The sequence below is a fragment of the Lepidochelys olivacea genome, assembly GCF_965140295.1.
Source record: "Lepidochelys olivacea isolate rLepOli2 genome assembly, chromosome: 20".
NCBI classification, from domain to species: domain Eukaryota; kingdom Metazoa; phylum Chordata; order Testudines; family Cheloniidae; genus Lepidochelys; species Lepidochelys olivacea.
The window spans coordinates 21,264,247-21,279,633 of NC_140430.1; the positions used below are offsets into that span (position 1 = coordinate 21,264,247).

General features: G+C 57.8%; 1 protein-coding gene across 1 annotated transcript; it reads right to left on the bottom strand.

Annotated features, from left to right (window-relative positions):
• Positions 1-1,870: 1,870 nt before the first annotated feature.
• LOC311510677 (vascular cell adhesion protein 1-like) lies at positions 1,871-10,605 on the bottom strand. Its single transcript, XM_084610545.1, has 5 exons — positions 10,477-10,605; positions 6,815-7,072; positions 5,880-6,167; positions 3,229-3,486; positions 1,871-2,567 (listed from the first exon to the last, which is right to left on the bottom strand). Exons 1-5 carry the CDS (start codon positions 10,538-10,540, stop codon positions 2,461-2,463), a joined length of 975 nt encoding a protein of 324 aa, XP_084466671.1. The 5' UTR covers positions 10,541-10,605; the 3' UTR covers positions 1,871-2,460.
• Positions 10,606-15,387: the final 4,782 nt, after the last annotated feature.

The window sequence follows — 15,387 nt, forward strand, 5'->3', positions numbered from 1 at the left end:
TTTGGTAAAGTCCAACTCCTTGAAATCCATTGTCTGTATTGTGCTGTTCTCCCCCCTACAATTCCTTAGAATCGTGAATGCCACCATTTCATGATCACTTTCATGGTACAATAGTTTGCCCAGCACTTTGAGGTCCTCAGACACCGCTGCTATCAGGGAATTATTATTAGTGAGTCTGCATTATTCGGTACGTTACCCACCTCCCTGTGTTCATCCTGCCAGCTAGGAAGAGACTTGGATCTACTCTGGAGTTCTGCAAAGAAGCAAACGGCTCCTGAGCCCAGCCTGGCTGGAGCGGTTAGACTCACCAGCCGGCAGCCAGCAGCAGGGCCGGCTCAGGCCCAGACGGGGTCATTTTCACCTGACTCCGAGTCCTGAGCTAGTCCCCTTCGGTTGGGCGTGTGGGGCAGGGATACAGCACAGCCGCCTTAGACCTTCTGCTCACACCTTGTTCCCCTCCCTCCCTCTGTCACACTGACTCATCTGCACCTCCAGTGCAAGCCTTGTAGCCCCCTTGCCATGCCAAACGGGATCCCTGCCCTGCCCCCTCTCCAACGTGGGCTCGAGGACTTCCCGAGGTCCCTTCCCGTGATTCCCAGCCCATCGCTGTTCTGTTCTGGGAAGGGTTTTGCCCTTTCCAGGTGCACGGGTGACAGAGGGGCAGGTCCTTTCTGGGTATGCCACGTAGACTGGTGCCAATCGGTGCCACCCCTGCCCAAAGCGGAAGAATCAGCAGCGGCTACTCAGAGGTGCAGGGGCCTGAGGCTGGATTTGGCTCGTGGTGCCTGGGTTTGGTTTTAATCTAGACTTTGAATGATTCAGGGTCACCAACATCGGGAGGTTCCTGCCCTGCTAAGAATTGAGCTGCGCCCACCCCAAACCCCCTGGCTCGTTCCATGCAGGGGACACAGACGAGTTAGCTCCCTAATGAGCTGGGGCTGGCTGCAAACCAGCAACCGACAAGGGAAAGGGCCCGTGTCCCACTGCGGGGCCCCTCGAACGCCCGTGAGCAATACTAAGCGTCATTAACAATGACTAATGCCCGGAGCTGAGACAGGCTTGGTGCTTTACCGTGCCAAGCGCTAACTCCTCCATGGGCGCCCACGGGGGCTGCTCCAGGGTGGGGGGTCGTGAGCCGCACACAGAACAGAAGGTGCCCAGAGAGTCGGTTTATTTGACCCCAACAAAACCAAGAACCAACGTGAGCCACGGGGGAGCATGGTGTGACCTGGGCGTCTGGACTGGCCCCGCGGTAAATGTAACGGCCCCAGGGCCCAGGAAAAACGCTGGAACTGGGGAAAGCTGAAAAGAACTGAAATTTCCAAGTGTTTCTTCAGCAGGGCTCAAAATGGAACAATTTCAAATTAAAAAAATCAGATTTTTGGAATGGGTGAAATTTTGAAATTCGCACACGCCCTGTTGTGCCAGACACGCGTGCACACGGGCACCGGGGCGAGACACCCTGGAGAGCTGCGGCCCGGCTTGGCTCCTCTGCTCGGTCCCAGCCCACCAGCCGGGGCACATCAGGGAAAGGGCCGTGACCCCACTGGCCCCCAGAACCAGTCCCCCGCGGTGAGGGCTTCGGGCTCTGTCACGGAGTCCCTGGGCGATGCTCTGGAACTGCTCCCCATGAAGCCAGGCAGGACTCTGGGGCTGTCTCCTCTCTGGGAGCAGCCTGTCTGCAGGACACACAGCTCACCCGGCTCCACCTTCCTGGGTCTGACCTCGGACCATTCAGCCTCCTCTGCCCCTCCGTGCGCTTCCCACAGCGAGTCCGCCCAGGCGGGGTCCTGGGGAAGCCAGAGGGTCCTGCCCCCCAACTCCCCAGTCAGACGTGACTCTCAGCCAGCCAGTAAAACAGAAGGTTTATTAGACGACACGAACAGGATCTAAACCAGAGCTTGTAGGTGCAGAGAACAGGACCCCTCAGCTGGATCCATTTTGGGGGGCAGTGAGCCAGACAACCACGTCTGCCCTTCACTCCATGTCCCCAGCCAGCCCCAAACTGAAACTCCCTCCAGCCCCTCCTCCTCTGGGCTTTGTCCCTTTCCTGGGCCAGGAGGGCACCTGATCCCTTTGTTCTCCAACCCTTTAGCTCTCACCTTGCAGGGGGGAAGGGCCCAGGCCATCAGTGGCCAGGAAACAGGGTGTTGGCCATTCTCTGTGTCCAGACCCCTGCACACACCTGCCCTCTAGGGCTCTGCAAGGATCATACACCCTTACCCCACCCCCTAGAGACTTAAGAACTGCACAGGGGAAACTGAGGCACCCCCACAATATTCGGAGGAAACATTAAGAACAGTCCCACTTCGTCACAGGCTCACACACCTCTGGGCTCCTCCTTCTCCTCACCCAAAGCTTCAGGCCCATCACTGCCCAGCGCTTCCCCCTGCCCTGAGTCGCCCTCCCCACCGTGGGCTGGCGGGGGCAGCCCTGGACCGCAGCTGCCCCGGGCCGCAGCTACGACTTCATGAAGCGTCTTCTCACAAGCCACAGGCCTGCGCCGCCGAGAACCGAAATCACCCCCAGCACCGCTACGACTATCATGATCCCGTGCCTTTGCTCAACTGTAGGCAGGAGAAACAGGAGTCAGGGGGGAGCCCCAGCTTGCCTCCCTCTCCCCTTCCCTCCCCCCCAGAGCCCGGGTGCCCCTTACCCCAGCCCCACAGAGCCTGGGTGCCCCTTTGTCCCCCCCCCCACAGGGCACAGGTGTCCCTGAGCTGCCTCCCCCCGCACAGGGCCTGGGTGCCCCTGAGCTGCCCCCCAGCACACACAGGGCCTGGGAGCCTCCCTGCCTGCCGTCCCCAGCCGCCCCTCCCGGGGCACTGCGGGACACGGTAGCCCTGTCTCGGTGGCCCCCAGCCAGTCCTTGCTGTCTGCCCTGACAAGAAGGGGGTCAGACCAAGCCGGCAGGGCTGGGGACCCTGCCCCAGACAGAGACCACCCCCCGGCCCAAGGAATAGCCACCGCCAGGACCCACAGACACGTCACGAGGGAGCCAGTGACCGAGGCAGGCCTGGAGCCTGTGGCTCCGGGTCCCAAGCTGGGACAGTGCTCCCAGCCTTGGGCCCGGCTCTGGGGGCTGGCACGGAGCCCCTCCGCAGAGGGGAAGGAAGGAGCCCTGGCCCCCAGGGGTCTGGTGCAGCTTCCGCACCCCCTGCTCAGCCCTTCACGCGGCCGGGAAGGAGGAATGGCCAGGGAAAGCCAATAGGACACCACTGCCCGCACCTATGCTGATGTTCACGTGCCCTGAGCTGGCCCCGTATCTGTTCTGTGCCAGGCACTGGTAGGTCCCGCTGTGGGCGCGCTGGGCCGAGTGCACCGTCACTGTCCGGCGGCGGTCAGACAGCTCCACGCTGGCGTTGGAGGGCAGATCCCAGAGCAGCTCGGGCAGGGGGTTCCCCTCAGCACTGCACCGCACCGTGAAGTTAGCGCCGACGCCGAACTCCAGCTGCTCCACGGAGATCTTCACGCTGTGGGGCAGGGCTGGGAGGGCAGGGGGAGGGCAGGGGTCAGCAAGGATGGGCCGGTTGGGAGTAGGCCTGGGGGGGGCTGATCCCCACCTCCCACCCATGTGCCCCACACCATCAGGCTTGCCCCGGTTTTCTCCTGGCTGCCCTGCCAAGGGGGCGATGGGTATCACTGTCCCGGCGCTACTGTGGGAGCAGTGCTGGGAGTCGGGGCTCCAGGGTCAGAGTCCCAGCTCGGGCTGGGATCAGAAAAGGGAACCCTGCTGGGGCTGCTGCAAAGGGAGGGGGGTCTAGTAGCTATAGGCAGGTCTTGGGAGCCAGGACTCCTGGGTTCTATCCCTGGCTGTGGGAAGTAATTTTGTTTCTTATTTCCATGGTCACAGAAAGACTCAAAAAGAAATAGCAAAAAAAATTTAAGTAGATCAGAAGCAGGAAGCCTGCTAACAACCAGTGGGTCCGCTGGATGATCGAGATGCTAAAGGAGCACTCAAGGACAATAAGGTTCTTGCAAAGAAACTAAATGAATTCTTTGCATCGGTCTTCACGGCCGAGGATGTGAGGGAGATTCCTAAACCTGAGCCATTCTTTTTAGGTGACAAATCTGAGGAACTGTCCCAGATTGAGGCGTCATTAGGAGGTGGTTTTGGAACAAACTGATAAATTAAACAGTAACAAGTCACCAGGACCAGATGGGATTCACTCAAGAGTTCTGAGGGAACTCAAATGTGAAATTGCAGAACTGCTAACTGTGATCTGTAACCGATCATTTAAATCAGCTTCTGTACCGAATGGCTGGAGGGGAGCTAATGTGATGACAATTTTTAAAAAGGGCTCCAGAGGAGACCCTGGCAATTACAGGCCGGTAAGCCTGACTTCAGTACCGGGCAAACTGGTTGAAACGATAATAAAGAACAAAATTGTCAGACACATAAATCAACATAATTTGTTGGGGAAGAGTCAACATGGTTTTGTGGAGGGAAATCACGCCTCACCAATCTACTAGAATTCTTTGAGGGGGTCAACAAACATGTGGACAAGGGGGATCCAGTGGATACAGTGTACTTAGATTTTCAGAAAGCCTTTGACAAGGTCCCTCACCAAAGGCTCATAAGCAAAGTAAGCTGTCACGAGATAAGAGGGAAGATTCTCTCATGGAACAGTAACTGGTTAAAAGACAGGAAACAACGGGTAGGAATCAATGGTTAGTTTTCCGAATGGAGAGAGGTAAATAGCGGTGTCCCCCAGGCGTCTGTACTGGGCCCAGCTCTATTCAACATAATCATAAATGATCTGGAAAAAGGGGTAAACAGTGAGGTGGCAAAATTTGCAGATGATACAAAACTACTCAAGAGAGTTAAGTCCCAGGCAGACAGTGAAGAGCTACAAAAGGATTTCGCAAAACTGGGTGACTGGGCAACAAAAGGACAGATGAAATTCAGTGTTGATAAGTGCACAGTAATGCACATTGGAAAACATAATCCCAACTATACCTCTAAAATGATGGGGTCTAAATTAGCTGTAAACACTCAAGAGAGGGATCTGGGAGACACAGTGGAGAGTTCTCCGAAAACATCCGCTCAGTGGGTAGCAGTCGTCAAAAAAGCGAACAGAATGTGGGGAATCATTCAGAAAGGGAGCGATCATAAGACAGAAAATGTCACATTGCCTCTATAGAAATCCATGGTACAAATCCAGTATTCATCCTTGAATCCTGCGTGCAGACGTGGTCACGCCATCGCAAAAGAGAGCTAATGGAATTGGAAAAGGTTCAGAAAAGGACAAAGAAATGATGAGGGGGATGGAACGGCTTCTGTATGAGGAGACATTAATAAGACTGGGAATTTTCAGCTTGGAAAAGAGACGACTAAGGGGGAATATGACAGAGGTCTGTAAACTCATGCCTGGTGTGGAGAAAGTAAATGAGGGAGTGTTATTTACTCTTCATAACACAAGAACTAGGGGTCACCCAATGAAATTAACAGGCAGCAGCTTTAAAACAAACAAAAGGAAGTATTTCTTCACACAACGCACAGTCAACCTGTGGAACTCCTTGCCAGAGGATGTTGTGAAGGCCAAGACTATAACAGGGCTCAAAAAAGAATGAGATAAGTTCCTGGATGATAGGTCCATCAATGGCTGTGAGCCAGGATGGGCAGGGACGGTGTCCCTAGCCCCTGTTTGCCAGAAGCTGGGAATGGGCGACGGGGGATGGATCACTGGGAGATTCCCTGTTCTCGTCATGCCCTCCGGGGCCCCTAACACTGGCCGCTGCCGGCAGACAGGACACTGGGCTGGAGGGACCTTTGCTCTGACCCAGTCTGGCCGCTCTGAAGTTCTTATGGTCAGGAAGCTGCACGCTAAGGACTTAGCGCACTGATCCCCACTTGCAGTAACCGAACAGCTCCTCACCCCAGACCTGCAGGGTGGCCCTGGTGCTGTCATTCAGCACCTGGGGGCCCACGCGGAGCCAGGCCTGGCACACGATTTCCTGCCCGTGCTGCGTGGGCTGTGCCACGAAGCTGTACCCCACGGCTGGGCTGCCGCGGCTCTCGCTGAGGGTGCTGCCCCCGCTGCTCAGGGTGACGTTGATGTCGGAGGGGCTGGAGCCGGACACAAGGCTGGAGACGTTGCAGGTGATTCGCTCCTGGCGACCAGCCACCATCTCAGCTCCCAGGTGGATCTCGGGGTGTGAGAATCCTGTGCAGGGGGGAGGGGGAAACAGAGGGGAATTGACCTTACTGAAGCTTCTCCCTGCATATAACAGGCCAGGGGCTCTGCCTTCTTGTAAAGACTGTGCTTGGTGTCCGGGGAGCCAGGACTCCTGGGTTCCATTCCCAGGGGTGGGAGGGGACTGTGGGGGCTGGTGGTTAGAGCAGAGGGAGCTGGGAGGCAGGACTCCTGGGTTCCATTGCCAGGGGTGGGAGGGGACTGTGGGGGCTGGTGGTTAGAGCAGAGGGAGCTGGGAGGCAGGACTCCTGGGTTCCATTGCCAGGGGTGGGAGGGGACTGTGGGGGCTGGTGGTTAGAGCAGAGGGAGCTGGGAGGCAGGACTCCTGGGTTCCATTGCCAGGGGTGGGAGGGGACTGTGGGGGCTGGTGGTTAGAGCAGAGGGAGCTGGGAGGCAGGACTCCTGGGTTCCATTCCCAGCTGTGGGGGGAGCCGGTGCTGGGAGCAGAGTGCTGGGAATCCAGACTCCTGGGTTTTACTCTTTGCACTGACTTCTAGTTCTTGGAAAAGTCCTTCCCCTCCCCATGCCCCGTATCCCGTCCGCAGCACTGGGCACACCCCACCGGGAAGGGGCGGCGCTGGGGGGGCGAGTGAGCGCGCGGTTAACCCTCAGCGTACGGTACACGTGGAGCCTGGCTTTTTCGATGATGTTCGTGGAGGTGACGTAGCACTGGGGCTCCAGGTCCCACACCGCGAGGCTGGAGATGTGCAGAGACGCCCAGCCGGGTCCCTCGTTTGTCACCTTCGGCACCGACGTCTCCCAGCCCAGGTGGGCGAGAGTGGAACAGGTGCTGCTGCAGTTCAGAACCACGTGGCCCCGGAACGCCACCGCCGGCTCCTTGGGCACGATGCTCAGGCCGCATGGGTCCAGGTACACTGGGGAGCAGGGCAAGAATCAGGCAGGCTCCCCCCAGCCCACGTGGCCACAGCAGCCCTCTGGGGACACCACATGGGCCAGACCAGGCTCCCCCCATGGACCTCCCAGGCTCAGCAGCTGGCCCCACAGCCCAGGCCTCCCTCTGGGGCATCGGCCTGCGGCTCCAGCTGCAGGGCTGGTTGGGGGTTGGGGGTGGGGTGACAGCTGCATGTAGCCCCAGAGCGTGAGGAAATACCAGATCTAGGGGTGCCTTGGCAGCCTTCACCCCCCTCCTCCCACCTTGTGATACAGCCGTTAATTAGCTGGGCCCTGGGCTGTTTTATCCCCAGGAGCCCGCCTCAGGGATGCACAAGGGGGCAACATGCCCGGCAAAGTGTTGGTCACAGTTCAGGGCAACTTCACCTGTGTTTGCCCCCCCCCGCCCTGTGGTCCAGCAAGGGCACTGCACTCGGGTCCCGGCTCCTCGGGCATCAGATCCGAATAGTGTGGGGGTGCCTCAGTTTCCCCTATGCAGTTCTTAAGTATCTAGGTGGTGGGATAAGGGTGTATGATCGTCACAGAGCCCTAGAGGGCAGGTGTGTGCAGGGGTCTGGACACAGAGGATGGCTGACACCCTGTTTCCTGGCAACTGATGGCCTGGGCCCTCCCCCCTGCAAGGTGAGAGCTAAAGGGTTGGAGAACAAAGGAAGCAGGTGACCTCCTGGCCCGGGAAAGGGACAAAGCCCAGAGGAGTGGGGGCTGGATGGGGAGTCAGTTGGGGGCTGGCTGGGGACATGGAGTGAAGTGCAGACGTGGTTGTCTGGCTCACTGCCCACCCCCCAAATTAACCCAGCTGAGGGGTCCTGTTCTCTGTACCTACAAGCTTTGTTTTAGACCATGTTCCTGTGGTCTAATAAACCTCTGTGTTACTGGCTGGCTGAGAGTCCCGTCTGACTGCGAAGTTGGGGGGCAGGACCCTCTGGCTTCCCCAGGACCCCGCCTGGGCGGACTCACTGGGCGAAGCGCACGGATGGGCAGAGGAGTCTGAATGCTTCGAGGTCAGACCCAGGAAGGTGGAAGCCGGGTGAGCTGTGTGTCCTGCAGACAGGCTGCTCCCAGAGAGGAGACTCCCCAGAGTCCTGCCTGGCTTCGTAGGGAGCAGTTCCAGAGCATCGCCTTGGGGCTCCGTGACAGGGGGAAATGACATCATGGGGGGACCTCACTCTCCCTACAACACCACACCTGGAAACACCTGATGAATAAAGACTGAACGGGGGGGAATGATGGTCCCAGGTTAAAGGGATTTCTAGCCTGTGTGTGAAAACCTGAGAAAGCCAAGGCAGCTTGTGCCTTAAGAATCTGCCAGCCTGTTTATCACTCAGGTGAGAATTTGCTCATTAATATCCTATCGAGTGTGTTAAGCTCAGTTTGCAGTTTTGTTTATTTACTAAGTAATTTGTTTTGCTCTATTTGCTTTCACTTACAATCACTTAAAATCTATCTTTTGTATTGAATAAACTTATTTTTGTTTTGTCTAAAACCAGTGTGTGGGTGTAATAACTCGGGGCAGAAAGCTGTTGTGTATTTCCTCTCCACATTGAGGGAGGGGGCAAATTTCATGAGCTTGCACTGTACATTTCTCTGTGCAGTGCAAGACAATATCATTTTGGGTTTACACTCTGGGGTAACTGCAGCTGGGTGTGTCCCTACTTGTATGTGTGCTGGTAAAGTGCAGGCTGGAGCCTGGGAGAGGGCTTGGCAGGCTAGTCACAGCAGTACAGTGTAAAGGGAGGCCAGGCTGGTGGGTCAGGGGGGCTCAGTGGTACCCCAGTTCCAGGTAGCACCCCAGGGGGAACCTGTCATAGGCGTCTTGGCCCCAAATACAAGCTACTCCCCCGGCCCTTCCTAGCGCTGCTATTCTGCAGGTGAAAGCGCTACAGAGAAGACACAGAGAAACGAAAGGACCGGCACAAGCGTCCTGGAGACCACCCCATGCAGTCCTGCAAACCCCACCCCGCACTCAGAACAACAAGCACCCGAGTGACAGGTCAATCTCCCCTGTACACTGCTCGGGTCTTTGGTCTTCAGAGTCTGGGAACAGCTAGTCAGCCGGACAGTGATTCTTTGCTCAGGACGTAGCCTCTGAAAGTTGGGTCTGCAGGTGGGAATTTGCTTCCCACCCATCCCCAGCTATTTTGTGGGAAACCCACTGAATTTTTCTTATCCCCAAAGTCCCTTTTTGTCTGGCACATAGTTTAAAATTGTCCTTTGATGCTCAGCCCACTTCTGAGGTCTACACTGCCCCTGTTGCCCAGCGAGAGATGCTACAGACATCCCACACCAATATGCAGACTTGGCATTTCCACGCCAATGGACCTCCCCCCAAGCTGTTTAAACTTGATTCACTCAGCGTGACGCAAGACCCAGCAGAAAATTGCCAGTCGCATCCCAGGGACGGCTCGGCCTTTCTTTGTAAATTGGGGGGGTTGGTGGTGACGTTACAAAGAAACCAAGAATAAAATCATTACAAATAACGAGTCAAAACTAAGGGTTGTGGCTCGGCTGTAACCCACCAATCAGATCTGGGTCTTACCTACGGGTCTGAAAATATTAACTTTTTAGCCTCCCCCGGGCTCGGGTTAGGAACGGGGGCTGGAAGCCCACGGGGCAGCATACCAGCTGGCAGAGTGCTGAGCAGGAGGTTCTGTTTCCTGCCTTAAGCCTGACCTAGGAGAAGTAATTTCCCCTTTATGGGGTTGTTTTCCTCCTTCAGTCTCTGGGAGCTTGTTGCAGTTGGACTGGTTCTCACACTGCTTCTGCGCTGTGCCCGGCACAACAGGGCCCCGATTCCAGCCAGGGCTGGTGGGTGCTACCGGAATATGCTCCATCAATCTCCCCAGTGCAGAGAATCACAACCTCCAGCCATCACTAGTGCTTGGGAGGGGCCCGCAGCCAGCACAGAGCCATTCTGCCAAACGCTTTTGCCAGCCTGGGAGCGTCTCTGCTACTCTCAGGGTTTGTGTTTCAAAGCCGGGGGCCGGCCATGATGCTCCCTCCCCTGCAGCATCAGCCGCAGCCCGTGGGGCGCTCGGTCTAGCCCTTCGGAGCCCCTGCTCTGTGGGAGGCACCCGTCAGGGCTCGCCTCACCCCGTCTGTGCACAGTGCGAGCTGTGAGAACATTGCGGTTCCAGCCAGGTCCCGGTGCCCCTCTCCAAATTACCCCGCCCCGGCTCCAGAGCTAAAGGCACAAGCTGGCACCTGCCAGGCAGGTTCAGCGGCTCTGGCGTGTGGCACCGCGGCACGACGGGCAAGTTGGGAAGAGAAGGCTGAACCCACGCTCAACCGCTCATCTTCAAATTCCCCAGCCTTGCGGCCTGAGCTCCGGCCAGCCCCCTGCCAGTGGACCGGAGACCTCGCAGCTTACCCAGAGGCAGGCAGCGGAGCAGAGCCAGTGTTGTCAGGCCAAGACAGAGGCAGCGACCTGTCATCCTGCACCAGGAGAACCGTGCGCCTGGAGCGGAGCGGGCCTGTGCGCCGAGTCCACCCGCAGGGCAGGCCCCACCCCTTCCTGCTCCGCGGTGGGCCCCACGTCCTGGCGTGCTCTCCCTGCGCTCTGCGAGCGACCAGCCCAGCTGCTAGGGGCAATCCCTCGAGGCCCACAGGCAGGCTGGTCCCAGTGATGCTGCTCCTTGGGGCTGGCACAAGATGGGTTCAAGCCACCTTGGCACTCCCCACCCCGCAGACTCAATGCTGCTCTGACCCTCTGCTTCCCCCCGGGCCCCGGGGGAGCAGAGACTGGGCACCGTGCGTGCTGGCCGTGCACCCCTCTGCCTCCCGCACCAGGAGCTGGGTGCAGGCCTGTATGTCCACTCCACACTGGGCTGGGAGGTGACTCGTAGGGGGCATTTCCACCCCTTTTATGCTGCCCAAGCAGCATCAGCCCCCAGTCTCCCCAAACTGCAACTCAATCCCCATGGTGCCAATGGCTCCGGCCTCTCAAGGGGACGCAACCTCCCCACCCCTGTGGTGCATCCCTGGGGGAGCCAGATGCTGCCCCCCTCCCCGGGGGTGAGAAGCAGTAGGAGGGTAGACAGGGGTGGCTGATCCATGCCGTGACCCCTTAAAGGCAGTGAAGTATCCAAGACCTTTCCACCCGGGCAGATGTCCTGGCTCTAACTCAGCCCCCTCTCTTTGGTTTCAGCTGCATACAGGCTTCTACTTCACTTCCTGTCCCAAACTGCGGGGCAGTCTTGTTGTGCAGCTGTCGTGCTCCACCCCAGAGGTGGCTGCATTTCCCTGGTGAGGGAAAGGACCCGGGCAGCCCCTCCCCTGAGGTTGGGGAGCCTTGAGTTCTTTTTCTAAAACCACCAATAAAGGGCAAAGCTGCTTCTTATCACACACTGCCACAGCAGCTTCTGCAAGAACAAACATGATGACAGCATCACATGGCCCGGATGTGTGAAAATCTTGGCTAACACCATTAGGCAGACACAAGGGTCTGTCAAAGGAGGCCAGTTGCACCCTTGAGAGCAAGGGGAGGAGTTCCAGTCTGGCCTTGGCCAGGTCACTTGTTGCCTGCAGTCTGTTCACATGGCCCTACACACAGCCTCAGAAACCCAGCTGCAATGGTGATGGGCACCAGTGTAAGAAGCCAGGTGCCCGGATGATGAATCAGAGGTGTCTGTATAGGGGGTGGGGGTGGGATTGTATAGTCTGTATGGAGAGGTTTCAGAGTAACAGCCGTGTTAGTCTGTATTCGCAAAAAGAAAAGGAGGACTTGGGGCACCTTAGAGACTAACCAATTTATTTGAGCATGAGCTTTCGTGAGCTACAGCATCCGATGAAGTGAGCTGTAGTTCACGAAAGCTTATGCTCAAATAAATTGGTTAGTTTTTAAGGTGCCACAAGTCCTCCTTTTCTTGTATGGAGATAGGCAGTTCTGGGGAGAGACGGAGTGACATCCAGCTGTTTAACTCTGACTTGCCCCTCTGTGTTCCGCACCTCCACCGCGGCATGGCCCTGTGTCGCGTGCACGGCGCTGGCTGTGGTAATCTGGGCCTGTTGCTCTCTGTGGCTGCCTTTCCTCTGGGGAAAAAAACAGTCTTCAAACAGGCACCGAAAGCAGCAGAAGGGAGGGGCTGGGCCCTGCGTGGACACTCCAGACCTGCTGCGACCAACCTGGCTTTCTGGAGTTCCCAGCCCAGCTGCCTGGGGCCTGAGACTGCCAGAAGGAAGGTGCTGGAAGATCATCCTGCCTGAGGTTAAAATGTTCTGGCCTCGTGCTCAGGGAGATGGGCTGCAACTCCAGGAACCCGGTGTCTTGTCCTGCCACAAGCCCTGGAGCCGGATTGTCAATGGGGAGCTCAATGGGGAGGCGTGGGGGCTCAGCCCATGGGAAAATCCAGCCCTTTCAGTCTCTCTGGGCTCTAGTTCCCCATCTGTAACATGGGGAGAACGGCCCTGCCTTGTCCTGCCACGGGCTCTCCGGGGCTGGGACGGTCTCTCCGGGCCCCTGCTTCTCAACCCATGGCCCGCTGGTGGCCCAATCAGCACACAGCTGCCGTCGACGTGACATCCTCAGGGCCATACAGGCAGGATATTGTGTGGATGCAGCCCACAATGGTAAATCAGTTGAGAAGCACTGATCTGGGCAGCGCCCGGCACAACAGGGCCCCGATCTCGGTCTGGGCAGCGCCCGGCATGATGGGGCCCTGATCTCAGTCGGGGCAGCGCCTGGCACCACGGGGCCCTGATCTTGGCTGGGGTCGGGGCAGCGCCCAGCATGACGGGGCCTGATCTCGGCCAGGGGCTGGGGGTGCTATCATAATACACCTAACAGTAATTTAACAAGGCAGCCTTGCATGGTGAACGCCGGGTACGCAGAGGCTGGAAGGGGACAGGACGATGGCATCGAACGTGACGTTTTTTAAAACTGCACAGAAGCCACCAGGAAATCGCGGTTCTGAGCCAAAGAAAACAGACCCAGGGCCTGTTCCTGCCCCCTTGCCCCAGGCAGGATCCGGGGTAACTGCACAGACGAGGGAAGCACAAGCAGACTCTGGCACCAAAGGCCTCCCATGAGCCCTGTGCTCAGACCCAGGCAGGAAGCTGCAATCAGCAGTCACACAGCAGAGGAAGGACCCAGCACTTTCCGCTCAGCGCACTGGTCTCCCTGAAGCTCCAGGAGCGGCTGCTGGGGGGGGGGGGGGGAGGCGGGCGATGCCCCGGAGCTGAGCAAGGGGCGGTGGGGTTGGAGGGAGCATGGACGTACCCACAAGCCTGCCCAGTCTCCAGCAGTAGTCGGCGTGACACAGCACAACCAGGAACAGAAACCAGCAGCCCTGGCCTCCTCCACTGCCAGAACATGTGTGAGAAGCGGGAGCAGGCCCCGCGACCAGGCCCGGCTGGCAGCAGGGTGCGATTGCAGGCCTGAGAGATCCCATCTCACTTGTGGGGGGCAATGGGCCAGCGTGTTACACGAGCAGGCCTGGAGGCGGCACGCTGGTTTGTGATTGTAGGGTCTCAGAGAGGACAGGCTGCAGGCAGCAGTGTGTTATTGTAGGGCCTCTTGTGAATGCTACACAGGCGGGTTTGTGATTGTAGGGTCTCCTCCCCCCGGTTTGTTATCATAGGGTCTCCTCACCCACCAGTTGGTTATTGCAGGGTCTCCTAAGCACTGACCTGCCGCTGTTCATTATCAGTATTTTACAGAAGGGTTCCAGAGCATGAATTCTTTAGAAACTTCAACTCCTGCGGATGAGGAACAAGGCCCACCCAAGAGGAATTAGCCCTTGGGAGTGACTGTGGGTGCAGCTCTAGGTGGCATGACTCAGCCCAGCCTCCACCCTGCCCTGGGCAGGCGCTGCCCTCCTGCCCTGCCTGGAAAGCTTGCCCAGCCTGCCCTGGCTGCACGCGTGATGCTCCGTCTGTCTCCCACACACCATGCCTCCTGCACCTGAAACAGGTCTGCCCTTCGGCCTCACGGTGCAGGGGATCATTAACCTCACCCCTGCTGTGAGCTTTGCCTGGGGGGCCTGGTGGGCAGGGCTCCCGCCTGCCTGGCATGGGTAGCATCACAGAGCAGGGAAGCCTAGGGGCTGGGGGACATGTGGGGCAGGGATGCTGTGCAGACAGACTGGCTCAGCCAGCAGTGATGCGGGGGGTGGGTCCTGAGACTCAGCACTCACCCTTCGCATGCCTGGGGGGGCCAGCCCTTATGCTTGGGGTTCGAGCTGCCCTGGCCTGAGCCCCCCCACCCGTGACAGACATGGCCTTTCCCAGCACCCGCGGTACCTGGTGTGACACGGCACCTCAGAGTAGCATCCTGGACCCCACATGTGACTATGTGACTCAGCAGGGAGGGGGGAGTGTTGACCTGGGAATGTGCCCTGGGGATGGGAGACCTGAGAGCCTGTCACCTGAGCCAGGAGGGGGAGGGGGAGGTAACACCTCTGCCCAGGAATGTGGACGGAGACTGCAGCAGGGAACCTGCTGGGTGGGTTTAGTTTTTCAGGTTGGGGCTGGGGAGAGGAACACAGGGAACCCCAGGGCTGGGGTCTAAGCTCCCTGCTCCCCCAGAAGGACGTGATTGAGGGGTCCTGGTTGTACCCACAAGCTCTGTTGTGGACTGTGTTGCTGTTGTCCAATAAACCTTCTGTTTTACTGGCTGGCTGAGAGTCTCAGTGGATCCCGGGTGCAGGGCCTGGACTCCCCCACACTCCGTGACACCACATATCCCCCAGTCTTGTAATGAGGATCTGTGGTGTACTAAGCATGCCTGGTGAGGTGTCACTGAACATTAATAACCTGTTGGATTGTACGTGTTGTCACTGCATGCGAGGGTCTGACGCACTGCTGTGTGTGTTACTGAAATCCCCTGTGAGGCTGGGAACACCCACAGCCAGCCTTTCAGGTACAAGGGAGCAGCCAGACAGCAGTTAATGGCTCATCAACACCCATCAAGGAAGGAATCCACCGTCCTAGAGACTGTGTGCAACGGAGACGCCCGACCAACGGGGACCGACCAACTCCCACCTCACTGCATAGACCTTTCCAGCACACTGGAGGGAAGTGATGTCATCACTTGGCCTCACTCCCCTCACAACTCAACACCTGGAAACATGGCTGGAGGCAAAGACCGAACTGGGGGAGGATGGTCCCAGCCTGTGTATTGAGGATCTGTGACCTGTTTGTACCATCGGTCAGGGTGAGACATGGCTTGAGTCATCTCCTGCTTAGCTTGCTGAACTTGGACTGCAAATTTATTTTTGTTTCTTAAGTAACCCACTCTGATCTCTACGCTTGGTACTTGTAATCACTTGAATCTCTCTCTGGG

Excerpts from the sequence above, each read along its gene's own strand:
- LOC311510677 (XM_084610545.1), bottom strand. The coding sequence starts at position 10,540 with ATGACAGGTCGCTGCCTCTGTCTTGGCCTGACAACACTGGCTCTGCTC. Across the intron at positions 7,073-10,476 it reads GCTCCGCTGCCTGCCTCTGG|TGTACCTGGACCCATGCGGC; the intron begins GTAAGCTGCGAG and ends CCTGCTCCCCAG. Across the intron at positions 6,168-6,814 it reads AGCCAGGCTCCACGTGTACC|GATTCTCACACCCCGAGATC; the intron begins GTACGCTGAGGG and ends CCCCCTGCACAG.